Below are 25,045 nucleotides of genomic sequence, written 5' to 3'. Positions count from 1 at the left end.
ACAGGACCAAGGTAGTAATACTTTATGATCATTAATTTAAGTAGCTAATCGAGAAAATCCAGGGTTTAATAGCTCCTTAACTTTATCCCTAAGTCTGAGTATGGAATCAAGAATCATTATTAAAAGAAAATCTAGTGGATGGCTTTTCTTTTTAGTCCATAATAGAAATTTCATAGGGAAATCTATGAATTCCTGTTCAAAATCACTCCACGGCACCTTCCTGTCCAGCCAGAGTTATCAAAAGGGGACCTCATCCACTCCATCCATAATATGTAGATTACAGAACCGACCTATCAAGGGTTGCAGTATATTAACATACACGATACACACTGAGCAGTCAAAAATATTCATTTCCACCATCAATTAATGGAAGGTCATCTGAACTACTGCCCATGTTTGTTGAGAACCTTCCTCTTTTTGGAGCAGTTTTATGTACTGGATTTGTAAATAATGCAGAAGACAGTTTATTTCGCAAAGGATTTGAAGCTTTCCAAAGCCAATACAATTAGCATTTGCTTTACTGATTCAATATGGTTTTCTTCTTGCCAGAGCTGCAGGTCATTTCTCATTAGATGAAACTGGTCTGCCAGAATTTTGATGAGTTGCATGCTGCATTCCAAACACAAATGTTCTACTTGGATCTTATGCAGGACAGTGACTTTATTTGTTCTACCATTGCATGCATAGGTTTTCAGTACTCCTTAGAACTGCAACTCAAGTTACATGCCAAAAGGAAGCAACCCAATTTAACCGCAATACTATCCCATCTGAAAGGGTAAATGTGGATAAAAGCAGTTGGTGAGTGGGGTGGGACCTTAGTGTGTATCAGTTGATAGCTGTTTTACCTCCACGGTTGGCAGCAGTATGCCTCTAAACGCCAGTTGCTGAGAATCACAGGTGGCCAGAGTGCTGTTGTGCTTCTGCTGAGCTTGCCATGGGCATCTGGTTGGCTGCTGTGAGAACAGAATGCTGGACTAGATGGAACACTGGCCTGATCCAACAAGCTTGTCTTATGTTCTTCCTATTAAGTTCAAATGTGTGCAGTGCTGAGTGTCAGCTAATGCACTTATATAACAAAGAATCAAGCTCAACCGTGCAGTGCTCAGCTTCAAAACAGCTTCCATTTCTACGGGATGAGCACCAAAAGCAGCTAATAACACACTATGGATAAATGATCTTTTTTGGAATGGCAGGTCTCTTTTTAAAGGCTTCAATACTGCATGACACAAAGTCTGACAATCCTGAACCTTTATTATTTACATTTTAGAAAATATTGGCATAAAAAATTAAACCTTTTTTAATAAAAAATTGGCACAAGTTTTTAAAAGACTAACTTGACTGTAGTGTCAAATTGTAGTCTACTTTTTAAAAAACAGTCCACTGTCAAAACTGGATCCCACATTCTGTAATGCTAAATGGGCGTTTTACAACACTGTTATTTCTTACATGGCAAGCGGTAATTGAAAATCCTTTTGTGCTGCCTGAATGGCACTGTTTGGAGAAAAAGATTCGATGAGTTATCAGCCGTTGCCACGACTGACAGAGGTAAGGCCGGTAGTCCATATCTGCTTCACTGTGGTGTTTTCCTGAACTTTCAGATGTGTTCAGTGATTTCTGCATGATTGTTTGAGTTGTTGCAAACAAAACTAAGTGGTGCTCTCTTACAAGCTTCCCCAGGAATTGTGCACATCTCTTTAGGTTTGCTTCCTGCTGGCTAAGGTTCTCCCCTCCATTGACTCTGTCAATCCAATAAAAGGCTGATATACTGTCAATAATCAAGAGGCACAGGGAAGGGTGAGAGCAAAACATGTTTTCCAAAGAGAAAAGAGTAAGAAGCAGCTGAGGGCTGCTGCTGCAATTAACAAGGAAAAACCTCCCCAGACACTGCTTTATCATCTCTTCTGTGCCTTGGGGCAATCTGTGCTCCAGAATAGTCACTAAACGCAACAGGTCAAAATGGAAGTCTGTATCAATAAAAAGCACACCAACATCCAAGCCACCACCAAATTTTGGAAGAATGCAGCGGGCAATAAGATGATAGAGCATTTCTGTTTTTCCTGTTCCTTCTGGACCATGGAATTCAACAATATCTCCTGTTTAATAATGAAGAAGCAAATGTTTAAGCTAGGAAGGCATTTGCTATTCAAGACACCTTTCAAATGGCTCAGCTTTCAGCTGTAACACACACACACACCTCTACCTGAAATCATGTGCAACTTTTCAGTACAATCAAATTCCCAATCCTATGCAGGTCTATTTAGAAGCAAGCCCCACTGGATTTGATTATTTTATTTTAATACAACAAACCAATACAGCTACACTTCTGAGAAGCAAGTGAATATATTTTCTTTTCTTGATGTGTGTAACAGACACTCATGCCAACCAATTTGTTCTCAGGCAGCAAGAGAAAAAACTTTCCCTTCCAAAGCTAAGATAAAAAGAAAATGGGGAGCATAAATTTTAATTTGTTTGTTTGTTTACCATTTATCTTCCAATATGCCAGACAATTATTACTGTGAATATTTTAAAGGATGTGTATTTATTTACCATGAATAGGATATCCTTCATCAGCAAACAGACAAGGTTCCAGCATCTTCAGAGAACTTCTGCCCTCAAGTCGTGCAAGCAGCTTTGAAACAAAGAGAAAGTCAACTTTACTGAAATTAATGAGTCAACAAGCTAAATGTATTGATTGTGCACAAAACTTAGTGTGAGTTCAATGGCTTCCCAGCAGCTGGTTTTAACTGCACTGCTGCATGTGCAATTAAAAGTATATCTCAATTACTTTTAAATTTCTAGACATGGCACCACCTATAGAATCCAAATAAAAACCTGTGGGCAGAAAAGCATGCATAAACAGAATACACTGTATCCTCAGTGAAGTCAGTTCAATAAAACTTGCTATTTTGATTGATTTCTATGTATTTTCACCAAAATTATTTAAAGCAGCTTATAAAAGAAACTCTGTTACAATCTGAAATCCAGCAATAAAGTCTTAATGCTCTAAAAGCAACATTCTATTATATTGTATTAGCATATAATGGATCAATTGTAAGTGTTAGAGTAAGAGAGATATTAAACCAGACATAAAATACAGAATCGCAAATTCCTCCTAAATATGACCACCGTGATTTTTAAAAGTTTGCAGGCTAGTGCTGAGGTAAGTCTCTTGAGTTGCAACAGTGAGTGCCATAGTGTTGAGGTCACTACTGCATTTCCCCACTGATCTTAGCTTCCTGATTAAAGATGGCTATTGCCAGGATTCTCTTGATTACAGAAGATGGAAAGCCTCATATAGGGAGTGGAGCTGTCAAATGCAGATTGGGCTCAGTCAGGCTAAATAGTTCAAAGCCATCACCTTGAATTGAATCTGAAAGTCAACAGAGCACAGACCAGCATGTACACACAGGGCCTGCTATCTGCCTGCTCATTATGCAAAAAATCAGTTATCCAAATGAAAAGAAGGATGTCCAAACCTTGCTATACATGCTGCAGGTTTGGATATCCAAGTTTGCCCACTTCCTTGTTTGTGGTTTGCTGGTTAGCAGTAGTCATTTTTGGGCAGAAACCATGCATGTACGGAGCAGGGAGAGATCGTAAAAATTACATATTAGAAATATTCCCATAGGAATCCATGGAAATGTGGACTCATTATACGAATGCTTGTTTAACAAATGATTTTCAGGGAATGCATTTTGTTCAGTATGCAACATGTATGTATATGGCTTGCCCCCCCCCTCCTATCAAGAAAGTGGCTGCCACATTCTGCACCAGCTGTTAGCTTCCAGGCATTTTGACAGCAAATGTCCTGCATAAAAGGCATTATTACACATTGGACCTTCAGTGTAACAAAGGCATGCATGGTGGTTGCTAGATTCCCCCAGTCCAGCAAATGTTAGTCTACATATTAAACAAAGCTGGCAAAACAATGGTTCAATCCACTGCCACCAACACATTTTCTAAAAAGAGTATCAGGCAATACTCCTAAGCACTGAACAGGATTCATCAAGGATGAAGATGCAGATAAATACTGGACAACTTTCTTTCCTAAGCACCCAGGATCTCTAAACAATCCCATTCCATCCTGCCTAGAGTGAGTTGCTGCTTGTTTGTCCTCTTCCATCTGGACCACCTGGGGAAAAAATATATTTGAGGGTCCTCAGTGTGCCAATACCTCCAGATGATCTCTCTGTAACTTCAGACAGATAAACTTAACAGCAAGGCAGAGGAACTGTTAACCTGACGACTTCCATAAAACATCTTCCTCCATTACTACTCCCTGACAAAAAAGATTGTGGTCTCACCTTATCTGGTTGTTGGCTGTGCCTAAATTTGAGTGATATAGAAAGACTAAGAGAATTGTACTGTCCAGTCCTTTTCGGTCAAGGGAAATGATAATCCAACTGGGGCAACTAAAGCAGCTTTGGTTCCAAATGCAGGCTAGATCGAAACACATGCATGTAGGCAGTCAAGAAAAGGTCAAACTATCTTTCTTCTTTATTTGCCCATTTGTCTTCTGCTGAAGCTTTCTAGATACAAACATGCCATTTATTTTGGTCTGCAAGCTTCATGACATTTACCAAGAAATTCATGGACAGCACAGCCAGGGAGCCTAATGCAATATGGATTTTTGTGTTAGATGGACAAGTCTCTCAATTTAATGGTGTGTTTTGTATCAATACCACAAATGTCCTGGGGTACAAGGAGAAAGACACACACAAAACATAGTCACCATGATTAGGCACTATATACAGGGGAATATTCTGCCCTAATAGTCTTGCATCCAAGGTGATTTCACTCTTTAATTTGCATTAATTTTGATAGTCAATCTGCAATTTTATCATATAAGTTCTGCTCCTCATGCCATCTTCTGCACAAGAAGGTGGGTATTGAAGACCTTTAAAGCAGTAATATTGCAAATAATTCTGACATATTCCAGTGTATCTCCCACACGCAGAGAGAATCTAGGATTAACAAAACGAATATAGAATACTTAACCAAAGTTAAAATGCACAAGCAAATATACTTGATATGAGACACAAAGACAAGTGTGGAAGTGGAAACATCACATACCGGAACGTTATACAAGAACTGCAAAAACGACACTTTGATTTTGGAGGAGGATGTGTAGGGGCCAGTGTCTGAATATGACAAACCTCCTGATAAATGCATTCAACCTAAGCTGTATCTGTTTGTGTCTTAGCCAGCACAAAGGTAGAGAATGACATTTTATTTAGTGTATTAGTTGTTTTTTTTAATTCAAGACTTCATTTTTGTAATATATCAAAACGCCTTTGAGGTGGGGCTGGATTAATTTCCCCTAAATTGTGACCGATACTTTGCTGGTTTTATGATGTGTTAGTACTTTTAATTACAATTATGATTTTAACAGGAATTAATTAATTTTTTAAAAAAACAGCACACTTGTATGGTCTGTGTAAGAGACTAGAGCAACTCATTCTTCTTTTTATCTGTATTCTATATATTTGGAGATGTACAGTATGTGTGAGGGGATCCTCACAGTGTCTAAGAGATTTAAGGGACAAAGGTTACAGTCACTTCATTATTATTAATTATTTATTTTATTTATCCAAAGATCCCAGGACAGTGTATTGCACAACATGAAAAACATAATACAGAGCATAATAATAAAATAATGATAACAGTCCCCTCCAAAATATTTAAGAAGCTATAGATTATTTAATGGTCAAAGGCCTGGGTAAAGAGGAATGTTTTTGCCTGGCGCCTAAAGGAATCTAATGATGGCACCATGCAAGCCTCTCTGGGGAGAGCAGTCCACAGATGGGAAGTCACCATAGAAAAGGCCCATTCTCATGTTGTCACTCTTTGAAGCTTTCAGGGGGAGGGCACAGAGAAAGGCTCTGGATGACAAGCACCGGGTCTGACTTGGTTCGTATGGGGACAGGCAGTCCTTAAGGTCCTCAGGTCCTAAGCACTTTGAATTGAGCCTGAAAACTAATTGGCAGCCAGTGCAGTTGGCCCAGGACTGGGGTTATATGCTCAAACCATCTTGTTCTGGTGAGCAACCTGGCCATCAAATTTTGCACCAGCTGAAGTTTCTGAAAGGTCTTCAGAGGCAGCCCCAAGTATAATGCATTGCAGTAATGCAACCTAGAGGTTACCAGAGCATGGGCCACAAAGGTTAGGCTATCCCTGACCAGATAGGGGTGTAGCTAGGCCACCAGCTGAAGCTGATAGAAGGCCATCTGTGCCACCAAGGTCACAAGTGACAGTAATGGATCCAGGAGCACCTGTAAACTACATACCTATATGGAAACCATTACATCTGAGTTCACAGCCAATACATTCTGCACAGACTATCTGAAGGAGGGGCTTTCGTTAGTGACAGCACAGACACTTGGCATGTAGAAGGTCCCTGGTTCAGTCCCTGGAATCTCCAATGAATGGGATCTGGAAGCAGGTAATGTGAAGAGGCCCTGGGGAGCCACCACCAGTCAGAGTAGATAATACTTAGCTTGTCTGATCTAGTGCAAGGCAGCTTCCTATGCAACTCCATGGCTGCTGTTCTACCTCCTTCCCCTTTGCTAGCCACTCTCAAGAAGTATCCTACTCACTGTTTGTTACAGGCTAAATACGATTATATTATAATAAAGGTTCACATATTTTTCTCATATAACAGCAGGTGCTTATCTGGAGAACAGCGCATGCAAATTATTATGATAATTTAAGTACTAATGCACCTGTGCTTCTGATGTATGTTTACTTTCTAGGTTTTAAAGCAAAACAACTGCAGCCATTTAGCATCATGCTGTGTACGATGGGCAACATCCCAGGGGAGTCAGCTAACGGTTTTACAGAAAGAAAAACCCAACAAAAGCCAGCTTCTGTGCTAACCGTCTTAAGCCAAACTGTTAGGATATTAAATATTAATCCCTACAATGGACTATTAAATACTGTATTTTTTATCCATTCCAAAGAGAGTTTGAAATTTTTACGAACCTAACAAATTCCACTGCAAGAACACCCCCAGTTTTTATTTAATCCCATTGTTGCTGAAAGGACTTCACAGCATTCTCTCCCCCCTCCATCATTATATTTTCACAACAGCTCTGTGAGGTAGCCTAGGCTAAGATAGCAACTGGACCAAAGTAAGGCTTATGTAGTCCAACACGCCTAACCTCTACAGCACACTAGAGACATGGACAAATGGTCAAAATGGAACTCGGATGTAACGGAAATGAAGTACTCTTCTTAATAATCATTTGATGGTTATATAAACTTTTGGAAAACGGAGACTGCCAATTTCTGTACCCCCAGGAGCCACTCTGTACTGAAGACAACAGTTCCCAAGGCTCAGAGTGGGGTTGGTTTTACTGTATTCTGAAGCTGGCATCTATCAGTAAGACTTGGCTCCATCTTGGACTGAGCGAGGTCAGAGGTCCTTGCTGGGAACTGTTGTCTGGGAACTGCCAATGGCCAAAGGAGTACTTGGATTCATTGTGGACAGTGAAGTCTAGCGGCTCAACCCACTCGCCTTAGAGTTCCTTAGTGGGAAGTCCAAGAATGAGGGCAAAAAAGTCTGAATAAACCTGGCACCATGTTATTTCTTATTATATGTGCTAATCTTTTTGGATGCAGTTGTACTGTACAAACTTTTTCTCCGCCACTCTGAGAACCTCTTTCAAGTAGTATATAGAATACCCTAAATAAATTAGTAACAGCTTCACATTTATGGAGCAAATGCACTTCAGACATATATTGAATCTACAAACAATAGAATTGTAGAGTTCTATATGTAAAAAAGAAGAGGAGCCAAATCTCTTTATCATTTGTAAACACAGGGAACTGCCTCACACTAGATCAGACTACTGGTCAGTCTAGCTCTGTACTGCCTACGATGACTGGCAGCAGCTATCCAGGACTGCAGAAAGTCCTGCCTGGAGATGCCAAGGATTGAATCTGCATACAAAGCAAATGTTCTACCACTAAGTCATGGCTCCTCCCCAAGTTTTGGTACAGCCACCAGGGACCAGAGCTCACAACTGCCATCCTGAAACCAGGGTGTGTGTCAAGTTAGGTTTGCATAGTGCTGTCACTGACTCAATAGCATCTTGTAAACCTGGCCCTGCCATCTTCCTCCCCACCCCTTGGAAGCGATTGTAGAAGATAAATGACTGGCAGAAATTTGCCCATTATGGCATTGACAGGGCAAATGCTTCACATTTTTCATATTCACCTGTCATTATGATGTTTTCCCCTGACTACTTAATTAGGCGGGTGGAGCTTTTCCTGGCCTCAAAATCTGTTTGTCATGTTGCTATGACATAAGACACAAAGAGAGGAAAACATGTGGCAATACTATATCCAGGACCTTCTTTTATGGAGCCACTTCCCAGAGAAGTCCACCGGGCCAGCTTGCTGCTGATTGTGAGGTTGGTTGGAGACAGTCTGTAGCAGATTCTGGCTGTGTTTGGATGGCTGTCAATCACCTCAATACGTCAAGATATGAACTCTAGGGCCCGCAAGGCAGCTGCTCTGCTCCTCCCTGCTGCAAGCCACAGAGAGGGAAACAGGTCTTCAGTTAACTATGGTTTCCTATTACTCCTAGTTAACGACGTCCAAGCAAGAACACTAAATTAGGGCTTTATATCCAGGGTTGTTTGGAAGCCGTTCACCAGAGCTTTCCTTTTCAGACATACAGTGGTACCTCGGGTTAAGTACTTAATTCATTCCGGAGGTCCGTTCTTAACCTGAAACTGTTCTTAACCTGAAGCACCACTTTAGCTAATGGGGCCGCCTGCTGCTGCCACCGGAGCACAATGGCTGTTCTCATCCTGAAGCAAAGTTCTTAACCCGAGGTATTATTTCTGGGTTAGCGGAGTCTGTAACCTGAATCATATGTAACCTGAAGCGTATGTAACCCGAGGTACCACTGTAATGGTAAACAACACTTAACTGAAGTCTTGCTTCCTGGCTCATGCAGGCGAGGATATAAGTGTGGCCACGAGAAACAGGCCCACATCTCAGTTTATGAAGCATAGACATGGCAGTCCAAAGGCAGCTGCTGGGTGAACATGTACGAACTTTTGTTTGTTGCTTTATCCTCAGTTTATTTAAAGTCTTTTTATACCACCTTTTGGTTTTGGAAAGGAAGGCGTTACTGAAATGCAGGTGGAAAAACAAGTAAGAAACAAAAACCGTGTGAGGGGCCAGAGTCTCATATAAGCCGCCTTGTGAGAGCTGAAAGATGGGTTAGAAAATTTCCAAGTGTCAAGGCCTATTCCAGCTGCACACCTCCACAAGGTAACCTACCATCAACCATCCTGTGGAGAAGGTTCCTGAAGGTTTAAAAAATATATCGTTGGCTGCCTTTTTCTGTTTTCTTTTCTATATTTCACCTTCAGAGACTGTGTACCACTGTCTCTATGAGTGTGTGGCTGGGAAGAGGCAGAAGCCCAGCTTGAGGACTTCCCGACAGCGTCTGTAGCTGACCCCTGCTGGAAACAGGATGCTGGGGTGTGTCAGTCTTCCCCACCCGCTAGAGGCAATGGGAGAGACCCTCCCCCCGCTCCCCTTACGGCGAGAGAGTGGCCGGGGGAGGGGGCGTGCGCGTGCGTCATTCTCTGCCTCACCTGGGCGCCCGACTCCGCCTTCCCGAGCCCGTCAGCCATCGCTCGCGGAGGGAAACCCGCAGCAACGGCAGCTCATAACCGTAAAAGGAGGGAGGCGCCAACGGCCTCACATTCCGGCGCGCAGGCGTCGCCGGAACTGCCGCGCACGCGCTCTTCTCGGATCTGGGGGGGGGGGGGCGAAAAGGAAGGAAACTTCATTGCGGGGCGTCCGGGCCTCCTTCGCGGATGCTCTGCCTCGCGCATGCGCAATTCCGGCGCGTCTCTGACTGACAGCTTGTTATTCCGACGCTTTCCAGTTTGGAGCATCTCCCGCTGCGCGTATGGAAGCGCTCCTGAGTGGAGGCTGGTTGCTCGTGCCCAGCAGTTCCGGGCGTGCTTACTCACGAGCAACCTGAATTCAGTAGCCTGACAGTGAACTCCGCGTGTTTGCTCGGAAATCACTCTATGTTAAGTGGGGCTTGCTCATACGAACAAGTCTTAGCCTCCACTTATTTACCCGAGAGTAAGATCCACCACAGAGCCTAGGACTTGCCGATCAGAAGGTCGGAGGTTCGAGTCCCCGCGACGGGGTGAGCTCCCGTTGCTCAGTCCCTGCTCCTGCCAACGTAGCAGTTCAAAAGCACCTCAAAGTGCAAGTAGATAAATAGGTACCGCTCCAGCGGGAAGGTAAATGGCGTTTCCGTGTGCTGCTCTGGTTTGCCAGAAGCGGCTTAGTCATGCTGGCCACATGACCCGGAAGCTGTATGCCGGCTCCCTCAGCCAATAAAGCGAGATGAGCGCCGCAACCCCAAAGTCGTCCGCGACTGGACCTAATGTTCAGGGGTCCCTTTATCTTTAAGATCCACTGGATTCAGTAGGATTTACTATATTTTGGATTAGACGTTAGGATTTCGGCCAAAAACCATTTTAAGCAAACTTATGTGAAGTGTAAAATCCGTTAAACATAATGGGATAAGTGAGTAAATACGTGTAAGATTTCAATTTTAGGTATATACAGTAAGCCCACAACTTACACACATTTAATTTTTGTGCATTCCGTTTTAGGTGTGTGGCAAAAAAGAAAAAAAAGTGGGGAAAGCTGCTGCCACCGGAAAAATGACTTATGGCAATCTCACTCACCATCGAACCCAATGGGTTGAACCTTGGCTTTAGGCATGATCCGCAGAATGTAATCCCCATGTAAGTTGTGGGCATACTGTATTCAAATGTTTAGAATTACAGTAAAACTTGTTACAAGGTGAGCCTTAGTGTGAACAAGTAAAACCCCTGAAATGTTGAATAGAATCATAGAATCATAGAGTTGGAATAGACCACAAGGGCCATCGAGTCCAACCCCCTGCCAAGCAGGAAAATAGCAGCAAGGCAAGAGCCTGACCAGAACTTGCGGGGGGGGGGGGGAGGATCAATCATATTTTGTATTTCTCTTGCCGCTTATAAAGACACACTTTCCTTTTAATTGCATTCATGGTGCATTCCATGGCAGGATCCTTAAGCACTTTGCAAATAAGAGCAAATTAATCCTCTTAATATCCCAAGAGAGAGCATACATTAAATTACTAAGGTAATTGAACAAAGATACAATTACCTTTGTCTAGCAGAGGAACTGCAAGAACCAAAGCAATCATTCCATGGACTATTGTACATGGAAGGAGATATTTCCAATTTCTCTCTGTGTGTGACTGTGCAATTTCCCCTGAAATAAACAGCACCTGTTCAATCAGATTTCCAGCTGCAACTTTTAACATGGGGCGTTAGGCATATATAAGATTTTATTTTTCAGAGGGAGTCCTGGGTATGATTAATAGGATTTCCTGTTTTACTGAGCCTGCTCCTATGCCTTTGATAGAAGAAAAATTGAGCAGGAGTAGCCATTCCTGGGACAGTGATGGGAATAGCTTTACCTCAGGTTCTGCATCTTCAGCCCAACCCCTCAATTAGCAAAGTATCTTAAATAAAGCAGACAGAATCCAGAGAGGAAAGAAAATCCTGAAACACTCTGCTGAAACTGAATGAAAACTGTAATTTGAGGAGAAAGGTTTTTTTGTCATTCTTACTTAAGGCCTTGTACGTATTAGGGAGACATTCAACCAAACATACAGAGGAGAAGATTCCTTCAGAACTACACAGCCAGTCACAGTGCATGTTACCTTCAGGAACATCATGCCACTCTGCCTAGTTGCTAAGCAACATCTCCATTCCCCACCATGGTTAGATGACCCTTAACACTAACAGAGGTAACCCATATGGAATGATGATCCTTGCTGTTACTCAGATGGGAGGCACTCAAAGCAGACAGATTTGACTAGCAGTTAGAATTATCTGTATCATCCATATTCTCTGCTAGGTGGCTGGTACCTGGAGATGCAGGGGATATAAACTTGGGACTTTCTGCATGCAAGGCAAGTGCACTACCACTGTGCTACAGCTCTTCTCTAAAGAAGGAGAGAGCAAGCTGCATGGGGATGGTGGGGTAGAAATTTAGAAACATAGGAAACTATTGTACTGGGTCTGCCTAGCTCAGTATTTTTCAAACTGCCTGGCAGGGGCTGTCCATGGTGTCCAAGACGAGTGCTAGCCCTACCAGAGAAGCCAGAGATTGAATATGACAGCCTCCATGTGTGACAACATGTTCTCTAGCATTGAGCTAGAGCAGGGGTAGGCAAACTAAGGCCCGGGGCCCGGATCCAGCCCAAGTGCCTTCTCAATCTGGGCCACGGACGGTCTGGGAATCAGCATGTTTTTACATGAGTAGAATGTGTCCTTTTATTTAAAATGTATCTCTGGATTATTTGTGGGGCATAGGAATTTGTTCGTTTATTTCCCCTCCCCCAAATATAGTCCGGCCCACCTCATGGTCTGAGGGACGGAGGACTGGCCCCTTGCTAAAAAAAGGTTGCTGACCCCTCAGCTAGAGCTCTTTCCCAGCTGTGAATAATACAGAACCTGGCATGCAGCTGAATCTGTAAAACCACAAGTATCCATTCTTTAAAGAAGAAGTTTCTAGTCATCATTACTAAATGGAAAATTTGGAAAGGAAAGGGCAGAAGTGTATATTTAATCTAATTTAGGCAAGTTCTCTCCATGTAATGTGAAGTGTTTGTATAATTTGGGATTTCCCCTCCATTCTGTGCAGTACTGCAGCTCCTCTGGAACCAACTTTGTTTTAAGATGCGATAGAAAGGAGATGTTATAAAGCAGTAGGTAGAGTACATGCATTTCATGCAGAAATGTTCCAGGCTCAAACTTTCCCCACGCCCCAGAGAGTGCACCTCCAGTGAAAGGATTTCAAGCATCAGGAACAGGAAAGTCTAGATGGACAAAAGTCTGGATCAATGTAAGGCCTTGTTATGCTGTCCATCTGCACTATGATGCGACTGAGTCGAGATTGGATTGCCAGAAAGATAAAACTACAAGCCGCAGTCAAAACATGATGCATGAAGAATGGCACAGTGGAAACCAGCCAAAACGGCTCAGACTAATCAACCATAAAGCGTAAAAGAAAGATGGCAAATTGAAGCAGCTTGTTTGCATAAGATCTCTTAGTGCAGATACAGGAAAAGGCAAGAAGAGTAGCAATATCCTATTTCTATGGCTGCTCACCCAGATGCCAGTTATAATTAACTGGCATTTTAAATGTCTTTTGCTCTTTAAACCATGTAAGAAAAAGATCACTTCGTTAACTATCGACAGCAGCCTTTTTCATGGGGCGTATGCAAGAGGATGAAAATCATCCAACATTAGAACAGTCATGAGTTCTAAGCCATTCGTTACTTAAACCTGGGTTGGTTCTTGCGTGTGGAGAACCTCTATATCCCCCCAAACACAGGTATATTATATTCATGTTATCCCAACGAAAATATGCAGAGCCTGTTTGCAGCTATCTGTATCGATGCAGAGATTTTGACTTCACCAGTGGGAAAGTACGTCTCTCCATTAGGCCTGCTCTTCCCTGAACTGACATCTGGGGCCAGCCATTCCATCAGGCTGCCTATCTTCTCAGTAGGAGACATAGGAAGCAGAAGGTACATTTCATTAGCTTTGCTGGAGGCCCAGCTCCATCAGGCACTTCCTGCTCCTGAACTGTGCCAGCTGGTCATTACGGGAATAACTGTTTAGAAACTGGTGCCTGAGTTCTGATTTTTATTATCCTTTTCCCCTTGTGTGTCATGTTGTGTTTTTTTATTTTAGATTGTGAGCCTGCGGGTAGGGACTGTCTTGTTTTGATTGTATGTAAGCTGCTCTGGGAACCTTTTTGGCTGAAGAATGGGAGCAAATGCTTTGAATAAATAAATAAAGCACTATCAGCTTGCCCTGGCCTTCACCACCCTAGGAAATGAATGCTTGTTGAAGATGCTAGACAATCCCCGATAGCAGATCTAAGGCCTGGTTTTACAGCAGATACCAGGGTTCAAGGAAGTTCATAATGTAAGGTCTCTCCTGTCATATTAAAGGTAAAGGTGAAGGACCCCTGACAGTTAAGTCCAGTCACGAACAACTCTGGGGTTGCGGTGCTCATGTCGCTTTACTGGCCGAGGGAGCTGACGTTTGTCCGCATACAGTTTTTCCGGGTCATGTGGCCAGCATGACTAAGCCGCTTCTGGCGAACCAGAGCAGTGCACGGAAACACCATTTACCTTCCCGCCGGAGCGGTACCTATTTATCTACTTGCACTTTGACGTGCTTTTGAACTGCTAGGTTGGAAGGAGCTGGGACCGAACAACGGGAGCTCATCCCGTCGTGGGGATTCGAACCGCTGACCTTCCGATCGGCAAGCCCAAGGCTCAGTGGTTTACACCACAGCACCACCCGTGTCCCTTTAGCGCCACCTGTCATATTAAGTTATGCCAATCTTTTTACTCATGCCATGATCTACAGTAATTTCCAGCAAAGTTCAGATTGGCACACTCCTATGTGCAAAGTCTAGGGTGGTCCCCACAGCTCTCGGCATGTTGACATCCATCTGGCTTGGGAAACAGCACCTGCTGTGGCTGTAGAGACTGATACAGGAGAGACATGTTTTGTTGCAGCTGGGGCAGATGAATGGCTGTGCTGCTGCAGATGCACCGTGGAGTTTCTTCTATCTGTGCTCCTCCCAGCAGTCATTCCTCTTCTGGTCACTGCTGTGGATACACAACCTGACTTTCAGCGCTGCCTGTGTTGTAACAGCACCTGCAGGTTGCATTCTGTACAACTTAAAGCGTAATAATGCTCCCCGCATCCTTGATAGGTGTTCACATCTCTCCCCTCTTCCACTTGCCATGTTGTCCTTCATACTAGGAAATGAGTAGTATGTTTAGTAAGCTCAAGTCAGCACCCCTGCAGGCCAGTTTATGCTGCATAAGGAAGGCATATGTGGGCTGTGCTTTAAGAAGGGAATGTTTAAAGTTGAATAGCAGCCTGAGGGCAGAAGAAGCTGCCTGTGAATTTTCCCCCTGCTCATTTTCTAACTAAGATTACATGTCATTCCCCACAAGCTCGGGCCAAGAGGGACACTTGTTTCCATGAGTCACACACAGCGAATGTGGGTCGTTTGTGATGAGAAGCCTGATGAAAGTGAAGCTTTGCACTACAGGCAGCAACAAGGGAGCTCCTTTAACACTTCTGGGTAAGTATGCCTTTCATAGCATGAAATACCGTAAATGCATGACTCACAATTCTTTAATGGCAGAAACGACTTTTCAGGCTACTGAAATCATTTCAGTGAAATGAGGTATTTGAGAGCGCATGAATGCCCCACAAAGAAGCCTGGGAATGTAGTTTACCCTGGGAATGTAGTTTACCCTTCACAGAACTACAGTTCCCAGCACTTTTAATAAGCTAAACAGTGCCCAGGGTTTTTTGAGGAAAGTCATGTGTTTGCTGCCCAGGAATGGACTTTTGTGTGAAAGCACTTCAGTTCTGCTACTGCAAACAAATGCCTAGGCTTCTAGTGTGCTCAGAGACACCCTATTCTTTAATTCTCAACAATATGTCTTTTGCACCTGGCTCTGCGGTTCTAGTAAAAAACTAAACAAAGCACATCTGACACGTCTGAAGTCTGCTGTTCCAAACCGTAGACCCAAAAGGAGGGCATGTGGGAGTGGTTGGGTGCAGGGATACCAAAGAAGGATGCCAAAAACAGCAGAATGGCCAGTTTTATTATAGTGTTTTATTAAAGACATATTAAAGAGGCCTGCCAGGTTGCCTAGTCTTTGCTGACAAGGGGTGGGCACTGCAGCAAGGAGATGGCTTGTCCGTGCCCAAGCAAACGTGAATCCATTCTTTATACACAAAGCAGCACCTGTCATTACACCTGACTAGATGAGGGCACAGGTGGCAAATACCCAAACCTTACAGATAGCTCCCCTTTCTGGGCTCAGATCCCAGCACCCCAAGCCCACACGGATAACATCAAAGCACGCCAATTAGCTTATCTGTAAGCAAGTGAATATAAGCACATATGAGCTCATTGCTACAACAACTACCAATTAATTGTGGGGTTATCTTGACTGCCAAGATGGCGTTCGCAAAGCTTCTGGAACATTTATCTTTGGTTTGACACATCTGCCCACCCCGATTTATATGGCAGAGAGAACGCAAAGTGGGGAGTTTAAGATTGCAGTTGGGGATGATGTGGGCTGGAATTCAATGGGGATAGTCTGTAAAACACGGAAAGCTGGAGAGAGGCAGAACCGTGGCTGGTGTCTTTTTTTAATCCAAGGCTGCTGCGGCTATGGGAGAAGTATGACCTTCTTGCGGTGTCAATGCTATGATCCCCTCCATCGTAGGCTCAGGTTGTATATATATGTAAATAAACCATATACTGTATCATAAAACACTACAGTCTCCACTGCTCCTCATTTTCCAGAAGGCAACATGAACCTTGGGTAAGCTGGAATCTTTAGAAGACACCTGAAGGCAGACCTGTGTAGGGAAGCTTTTCGATGTTTAATGTTTTTTATGTTTTTATATATGCTGGAAGCTGTCCAGAAGGCTAATAATAATAATAATAATAATAATAATAATAATAGGCTGGGGTGGTGTGCAACAATATCTTAAATAAGGCTGCCTAGCCCCACCTACCCGAGAGTAAGCCTCACTGAATTTAATAGGGCTTACTTTTGAGTGCACACAATTAGGATTGCGCTGTAGATACATATTTTAAATTCTGAACACTATACAGTATTATAGATTGAAGCTGAGATGCGTAAATGTCCCCCCCCCCCTGCCTTATGGTGCGTCCTGAAATGTTTTTTTCCTCAAATGGCTGGTAAATTTTTCTCCCCTTCATCTTTTTGCTCCCAAAGTTCATCTTAGCTTTGTCTACTGTGAGAAGGATAACAGGGCCTGTTAAGAGACTAAACAAGATAGCATTTGTAAAAGCTCTAAATAGAATCAAACTGCAAGAACAAGAGGAAGAACGACTTGCATGTTGGTGTTGTGGGCTCTCCTTTGATTTCATAATTTCAAAAGTTTACCTGTGAGTTTCTGTATAACTTATGGAAGAAGGCTTCACTTTGTAATGGCTAATGTGTTAAAATGCATTCGGTGTTCAAAGCCCATTAATATATTGATGGATCAAAACAAACAAAAGATAAAACGCCACATTAAACTCAGCAGTTCTCCGTTCAAAAAAGCAACCCTTCATTTTATAATGGACGATAGTAGCTCAAAAATGACAGTTAGATCCGACAACACTTTCCTCCCTAGATTTACATAAGGCAGAAAATCAATTGCACTGGACTTTATGGTTGTTTCTGCTTCATCATCTCCATGTGAGCTCTGTTTGATCTCTTTTCTTATAACAGGTGCCACCAATTAATGAGAAATCAACTGCTATGGGAAACTCTTTTGTATGTGAAGCAAAATGTGAAGGTGAAAATTCTACTTCCCTTGTTTGCAAAAACTAAGGGCGTTTGGCTTATGGCAATCGTCAAAAATATTTATGAACTTCTTGGGCTGAGCTAATATTTCTTGCACAGTGTCATATTTTAGGATTGTTCTGCTCCCTTCGCATGGAATACAACCATAACCATATCCTACATAATGTCAGACATTACGTTGAGAAGTTTCATGGGTTCCAGCATGCACTCTGGGTTGGTTTTCCTGGAAAGAGGTCACTGGAGACTTGAGGCATTTATGGGATGCCAAGTTTCATTTACACATAAGTATATACAGGCTGAACATAAGCATGGGGTTCACAGCGTGAATACTGCAGCAGATCCTGCTCCCCATTTAGCTTTCCAGGGGGGGCTAACAACAACAACAACAATTTATTACTTATACCCCGCCCATCTGGCTGGGTTTCCCCAGCCACTCTGGGCGGCTTCCAACAAAATATTGAAATACAGTAGTCTATTACACATTAAAAGCTTCGCTAAATAGGGCTGCCTTCAGATGTCTTCTAAAAGTTTGGTAGTTGTTGTTCTCTTTGACATCTGCTGGGAGGGTGTTCCACAGGGTGGGCACCACTACCGAGAAGGCCCTCTGCCTGGTTCCCTGTAACTTGGCTTCTCGCAGCGAGGGAACCACCGGAAGGCCCTCGGCTCTGGATCTCAGTGTCCGGGCAGAACAATGGGGGTGGAGACATAGGTAGCTGCTCTCTATGAGCCAGACCATTGGTTCATCTAGCTCAGTATTGTGTACAGTACACTGACAGGAAGCAGCTGTCCAGGATTGCAGGCGGGACTCTCTCCCAGTCCTACCTGGGCATAAGGCATCTGGTCTGCCACTGAGCTATGGCCCTTCCCGAACCACAACAGTGGACTCTCGCCTCTGTGTCTCTTTCAGACTAATTTCCAGCACTACCAGTCTTTTGTTCTCTTTCACACACGCAGATCCTTGATGATGCCACCTCCAGCCTGGGGAAGTGGAAAGAAAGACCAGTCCCCTTTCAGAAGGTTCTCTGACCATTAATAATAACAATAACAATAATAATAATAATTTTTTATTTATATCCCACCTCCCCAGCCAAAGCCGGGCTCAGAGTGGCTAACAACAGTAAAATAATACAACATTCTAAAATCAATTCATTATAAAACCAGTTCAAATCAAATTGATGGCAACCATTGGGCTAGAGTTCTGTAAACTCAAAGGAGGGGGTCAGGCTGTGCCTTGGCCAAAGGCCTGGTGGAACAGCTCTGTCTTGCAGGCCCTGCGGAAAGATGTCAAGTCGCGCAGGGCCCTAGTCTCTTGTGACAGAGCATTCCACCAGATCGGAGCCACAGCCGAAAAATCCCTGGCTCTGGTTGAGGCCAGCCTAACCTCTCTGTGGCCAGGGACCTCCAAGGTGTTTTTGTTTGAAGACCATAAGATCCTCCGTGGGACATACCAGGAGAGGCGGTCCCGTAGGTACGAGGGTCCTAGGCCGTATAGGGCTTTAAAGGTTAAAACCAGCACCTTAAACCTGATTCGCTTCTGTTGCAGGAATAGCCAACATGGTGAACTCCAGATAGTAAACATTAGAACAACACTGGAACAGGCCAAAGGCGGGAAGAACAGGGCCATCGCGGCTGATAACTTTATCCTATTAATTTGTCTAATCCTCTCTTAAAGCCATCCAAGTCATTGGCCATCATTACCTCCTGTGGGAGAATGGTCAGTGGTCAGGAGCGATGGGAGCTGAAGTCAAATAACACCAACATCTGGAAGGCGCCATCTGGCCACCATTGCCCTATGGCAACAAACCACCTGTACGTGACCATATATTTAATTATACAAAATACAGTTCTCCCAGGAAAAGGGAATGTAGCAGGCTAAGCTTAACCTATTTAGCAGCCTCTTTTCACAACCAGAGTTACAGGGTTGCCAGAATCCTTGAGACGCTATTCTATACCCACCCTCTCAGCTGGGATTTCCAGGTCAAGAGTCTGATGTGGCTACTCTGATGAGCTCTTGAAATAATGCAGTTTACTCATTACCTTTCAAAAGCTTGGGTGTCTGTTTTCTACAAACACACTGCTGGCTTGTTGCTTTATCTGTCACATTCATCACACAATCCCCATTCATATTTCATGATTTATTACCCTACACAGAAGTGCTTTCTGTGTATGAAACACAGCATGTGAAGCCATCCTCAGTTGAAAGTCTGGTCTTGTTTGTACAGAGGTTTTCCTAAGCCCCTAATAACATCTTTCCTTACTTTTACTCTTAGTAGATCTGACAGATATTACTTATAATTTATATTTCCTAATCTAACATATGGTGACACTTTGCTTCCCAATAGCCGATTGACATTTTTTAATGTTTCTCTTGGACTGTTGCCTAAGTACATTTGCAAATAGTTTAGTGCTCAGCTTAAAATGAATTCACTCCCAGAATTCCATTTGCAATCTATTATTTATGGCTTACAAATGTTAAGATCAAAAAGAAAATAATCAAATGTATATTATATTGTGGCATATGATCCACTGGGATTACAAAAGTCTAGAAACTTTAATGCTAAATTTGTGTAAAAGGGAGAATTCCTCCCTCTTCCCCAAGATTCCAAAGCTTGATGCATTTCCTTAAAGGGGCAGGGGACATGAACTTGCTTATTTTTGTCCACTAGTAAGAAAAAGTATACTTGACTGCCCTACATTTATTTTATAAATTCAGAGAAAATTAGAGCAAATGCTGTCACCAGCGCTGGACATACCTATGGATCAAATGTAGCCATCCACTAGCTCTCTTACTAACTGCATTATGAAAGATTCAAAGGGATCCCTGACCATTAGGTCCTGTCGTGGCTGACTCTGGGGTTGCAGTGCTCATCTCGCTTTATTGGCTGAGGGAGCCGGCGTACAGCTTCCAGGTCATGTGGCCAGCATGACTAAGCCGCTTCTGGCGAACCAGAGCAACACACGAAAACGCCTTTTACCTTCCCGCCGGAGTGGTACCTATTTATCTACTTGCACTTTGATGTGCTTTTGAACTGCTAGGTTGGCAGGAGCAGGGACCGAGCAACGGGAGCTCACCCCGTTGTGGGGATTCGAACTACCGACCTTCCGATCGGCAAGTCCTAGGCTCTGGACTAGCCACCTGCGTCCAAAGAGGAGTATGTAAATAGCTCTGCATTATATTTAAGGAAAATTATGAATGCAGACATTGTGCAGAGATTGTGGCATTACTTGGATTGGGTTACGTGCCTTTGTCTCCATCTAGTAAGGTAGTTCCAGATGTGCAGTTGATGCACATCTGGATGTGCATGCATATTTGTGAAGTTATAAATTATTATTAATATTAATCTGTTCCCCACTGAATTTTCTGGATGTGTGGTGCAGATGTGAGTGAGCACCCCAGACCGCTAGCTTCCTGGCACAAACTGAGTACCAGAGATAGGTGAGCTATCTAAAGCTCTTCTTAGAAGATTCACTTGGGAAAATAGTGGGGAAACTACAGTTTTCCTGCCAACCTCTGTATCTCCAAACATTAAATTGGAGACAGGCAACAAAGGATCAGCAGCAAAGACAAACACTAAGAGAAGAAAACATTCCCCCCTCTTCAACCTCTATCACCCAATTATGTGGTCTAAGAGTAAGCTGGAGTGTGGGAAAGGACAGATAAGTTTCCCCAAGGTTAGTTTGGAGTCTGTGTGGGTGTTTGCAGGAATCTCTTATGGCAGAGCTTTTCAAACTGTGTGTCGGGACACGTTAGTGTGTCCGCTGCAATGTGTAGCTGTATTGCGCAAACGCTCCCCGCACTCCTCCCGGGGCTGGAAAGGGGTTAGTTTAACCTCCGGTTTGCTAGTAAAACTGAATTACTGTGTCTTGAAATGATGTATGTCTAAATAGTGTGTCCCTAGCATGAAAACTTTGGAAAGCTTTGTTTTAGGCATTGGGTGGGTGTGGAAAAGATTGGGGAAGCAGGTAAGCTTTATGAGCTCCCATAGTTCAGTTTGCAGCTTGGCTCTGGAGAACAGAAATTTGCTGGTCTCTTTAAAGTTATTGTGGCCATTTTATCCACACACCCCTTAAAAAGGTAAAGGGACCTCTGACCATTAGGTCCAGTGCTCATCTCGCTTTATTGGCTGAGGGAGCTGGCGTACAGCTTCTGGGTCATGTGGCCAGCATAACCAAGCCGCTTCTGGTGAACCAGAGCAGCGCACGGAAACACCGTTTACCTTCCCGCCAGAGCGGTACCTATTTATCTACTTGCACTTTGATGTGCTCTTGAACTGCTAGGTTGGCAGGAGCAGGGAGCAAGCAACGGGAGCTCACCCCGTTGCAGGGATTCGAACCGCCGACCTTCCGATCGGCAAGTCCTAGGCTCCGTGGTTTAATCCACAGCGCCACCTGCGGCCCCTTACTGTTGCCTTAATGTCCCTTCTCCATCTTTTCCAAACATTCCTCCTCCTGCACAGCTTTCACAAATGAAATGATTTAAGAAAGATAATTCCAGAGCATTATTTAATTTATTCTGATGGTAGGATTTGACGTTGCTGCTTGCAGGATGTATTCATGCACAAATCTACACCTTCAACACTTTTTCAGACTTTTCAGGTCTTAACAAGAACATCATGGAAAGTGATGTTAAAAAGCTGCATCATGGAGATGCTTCTGATAAATCTTAACAATAGCTGCCAGACTTTTAATCTGGCAGCATTACGTACCTTTGTTACCTGCCTAAGGACTTCATTTCTCTGAATCCTCATTGTGTTTTCTTCATAATTTCCCTTATATAAACACTTCCACCTTGTTTCACAACACTGAAAGATGGATAGATTAGGTAAAATTAAATTGCATTTATACCACCTTTCATGGGAATTTGCCCCAGGTAATTCCTTATCAGACATAATTTGAATTTGAAGTGATAGTGTGTTTGGAATTAAAAGTGTTTTCGAATTGGAGGTTCATTAGAAAATGAACCACCTTACTTAGGAAAGAACCCCCATTTGTGCACGTTAAATATGTGCGCATCCACGCACATGCGCATTGCGCCAAACATGGAAATGACTCAAAAACATCATAAAGAGGGGTGGAATGGGGTGGGGGTGGAACAGAGTGTTTGCTGTCTTTTCCAATTGTGCTTCAAGTATATATGGTATCACTGGCACGTGTGGTGCCTCAGAAGGTAACTCTTGTATAATAGGGTCAAGTATGGTCAAGAAGAACGAGCAGTCACACTCCCTTGATCTTTCTCCCAACAAACCTCATCAACCAGGGTGACTAAGGGAGTTTAACTGAAATGGATTCAGTTACTGTCATAAATGTACCAAGCAAACACATACATAAATATATAAACCACATGTGTGAAGCAGCACAGGAAGACAGTCCTGAAACCATTTTAACTCCCAAACTGACCAAATGTTTCTCTGCAAGAAGGGAGGAAATGAAAAAACTTCCCATTGCCTCAGGAATTAAGTACTTACCATCTCAAAGGAATGGCCAGACTACCAGAAAAGGCAATCTGGCAGACAGGGAAAAACAACAACATTCAAATTTCTGTTGTAGACCGCCTTTTCTGTGATGTAGGTATGATGTTTGTGGGGGGTGGTCTTGGGCTACACCCCTCCTGTGATGTATGTATGATGTATGGAGGGGTGGTCTTGAGCTCCAGGGCAGGAAATTTCAAAATGGCTAAATAAGGGCAAGCACACGTGATTCATGGTCCTCCTCCTCTCCTGCGTGTGGGGGAGCACCCTGTTGCAATAGTCAATAAAGTTCAGGCTTACTAGCTGCTTTGCTTTTCAATATTCTCCAGTTGGTCTCTGTTATTTTCTCCTACCGATAGAGAAGCTACAAAGGGACTCTATATGGGCTCTTGGGTACCCCATAAGTGAAAAGGAGCAGTTTTTTTTTACTTATATCAAAATCAACCTATGAAACAAAATAAAATCCTGATCCTGTACCTTCCCTAGGTAAGCAGCAGAAGACAAATCAGTATCATCTATATTGTATCTATATATCTGTATCTGTATCCCTACCAAACCCCATGGCAACTCACTGCTGCAAAAATGTTCTCAAGAGAACTCCTTTCATATTAGAAAGGTTTCCTAGATACGTACAACATTCCTCTGGACATAATGTCTATAAAAAGTGGCAATCTATTGTTATAGTATACTCATGTGCTGCAATATTTGAGTGCTACTATATGTATCAGTGTTTTCAAAGTGTGTTGTTCAACATTAAGGACCCTGAAAAACACCACAACAGCAGCCACTCAAATAACAGCCTTGCTGCATCTTAAAGCTGGTTTATGTCCTTGAGTCTTTCGTTGGCATTTAGACGGTTGCTGGAAGGCATTGCTGCATGCATGCCTGTGAAGAAGATGCATGTTGCAGCCTATAGCATTTTCTTACCACATGTGTTAGGACTGTGCAAGAACGAACCCTGAGGAAAAAGCCCCAAAACCTCCAGATCCCAACTCCCCTTCCCTGCTCCTGTTTGTTTATTAAAATAAGCATATCCAGCTCCCACCCCCACACTGCCAAAAAAAGGCTCTCAGGGCAGCTTACAAAAAAGAAGAAAGAAAGAAGATTGATATAAAAATTGGGGTTTGGCAAATGGATGGAGGCAGCATCGCAAAGCAGAGTTCCCTCCCCTCCTTCCAAGGAAGGAGAGACCCTGAACAAAAGTGTGCAGGAATCCAGTGCTTTTTTCCTTAAAAAAAATAGGGGTCCTCTCATTTTTCTACTTATATTGAAATACTGCCCCTCAATGAGGCCAAACTTAGATTCACAAATTGTTTAGGGGTATGCGTCCCCCTGCGTCCCCCTTGAAAAAAAGCACTACGGAAACCTTTAAAGACTTTTGACATTGCCCAACCCCCTTAGCCAAAGACCACCCCAAAATCATCATACATACATCATAGGAGGCGGTCTACCGCAGAAATCCTGTCTGCCAGGATACCTGATAATGGTTGCTGATTGCATTACCTGGGCAGCCTGGCCATTTTCTTGTGATGGTTAATTCTTTAGTTCCTGAATCCAAGTCACAGGCTCACCCTATTCATACACAAATACGCCCTTAAGACAGGAGGAATATTTGAGGTCATTGGGAGAGTCAAAATGGCCTCAGGATTGCTCTTCTGTACTGTTTCAGACACATGGTTTATATATTTACGTATGTGCATTTATGAATATTTATTATATATTTGAGACCTTAGAATTTCTTTTTACAAGGCAGGCCCTGCTTTCGGGCTTGCAATCTAAAAGCCATGACACAAGACGAGAAAGGCTTTGGTGGAGGGAGAAAAGCAGGAAGATGGCAGGTGGTTTGGCTGCCCAGATAGATGGGAACAGCCAGCATTACGGGTCATACTATATATATTCTCGTTTTTAAATGCCACTTTATTTATAAACCAGAAAACAACACGAGGCACATTTCCCGCTGTTCGCCCCTGGGCTTTTCCCCGGGCACGCCGGCCCTCTCCTCTCCCTCCAGCCTCAGCCGCGCCTGTTGCTAGGCGACCGCTGACACCAAGGGCAAAGGCCTAGCCTGGGCCACATCCCAAAATGGCCGCCAGGGGAGGCG

At 43.4% G+C, this 25,045-nt stretch overlaps 1 protein-coding gene across 1 annotated transcript; it reads right to left on the bottom strand.

Moving 5' to 3' along the window:
• Window positions 1–1,233: 1,233 nt before the first annotated feature.
• On the bottom strand, window positions 1,234–9,922 carry XRCC2 (X-ray repair cross complementing 2). Its single transcript, XM_081163915.1, has 3 exons — window positions 9,615–9,922; window positions 2,548–2,629; window positions 1,234–2,093 (listed from the first exon to the last, which is right to left on the bottom strand). The coding sequence occupies exons 1-3, from the start codon at window positions 9,651–9,653 to the stop codon at window positions 1,384–1,386; spliced, it is 831 nt and encodes a 276-aa protein (XP_081020041.1). The 5' UTR covers window positions 9,654–9,922; the 3' UTR covers window positions 1,234–1,383.
• Window positions 9,923–25,045: the final 15,123 nt, after the last annotated feature.

The sequence above is a fragment of the Podarcis bocagei genome (assembly GCF_964188305.1).
Source record: "Podarcis bocagei genome assembly, chromosome: 12".
NCBI lineage: Eukaryota > Metazoa > Chordata > Lepidosauria > Squamata > Lacertidae > Podarcis > Podarcis bocagei.
The sequence above is the reverse complement of the archived record's forward strand: the minus strand, read 5'-3'. Positions and strand labels throughout refer to the sequence as shown.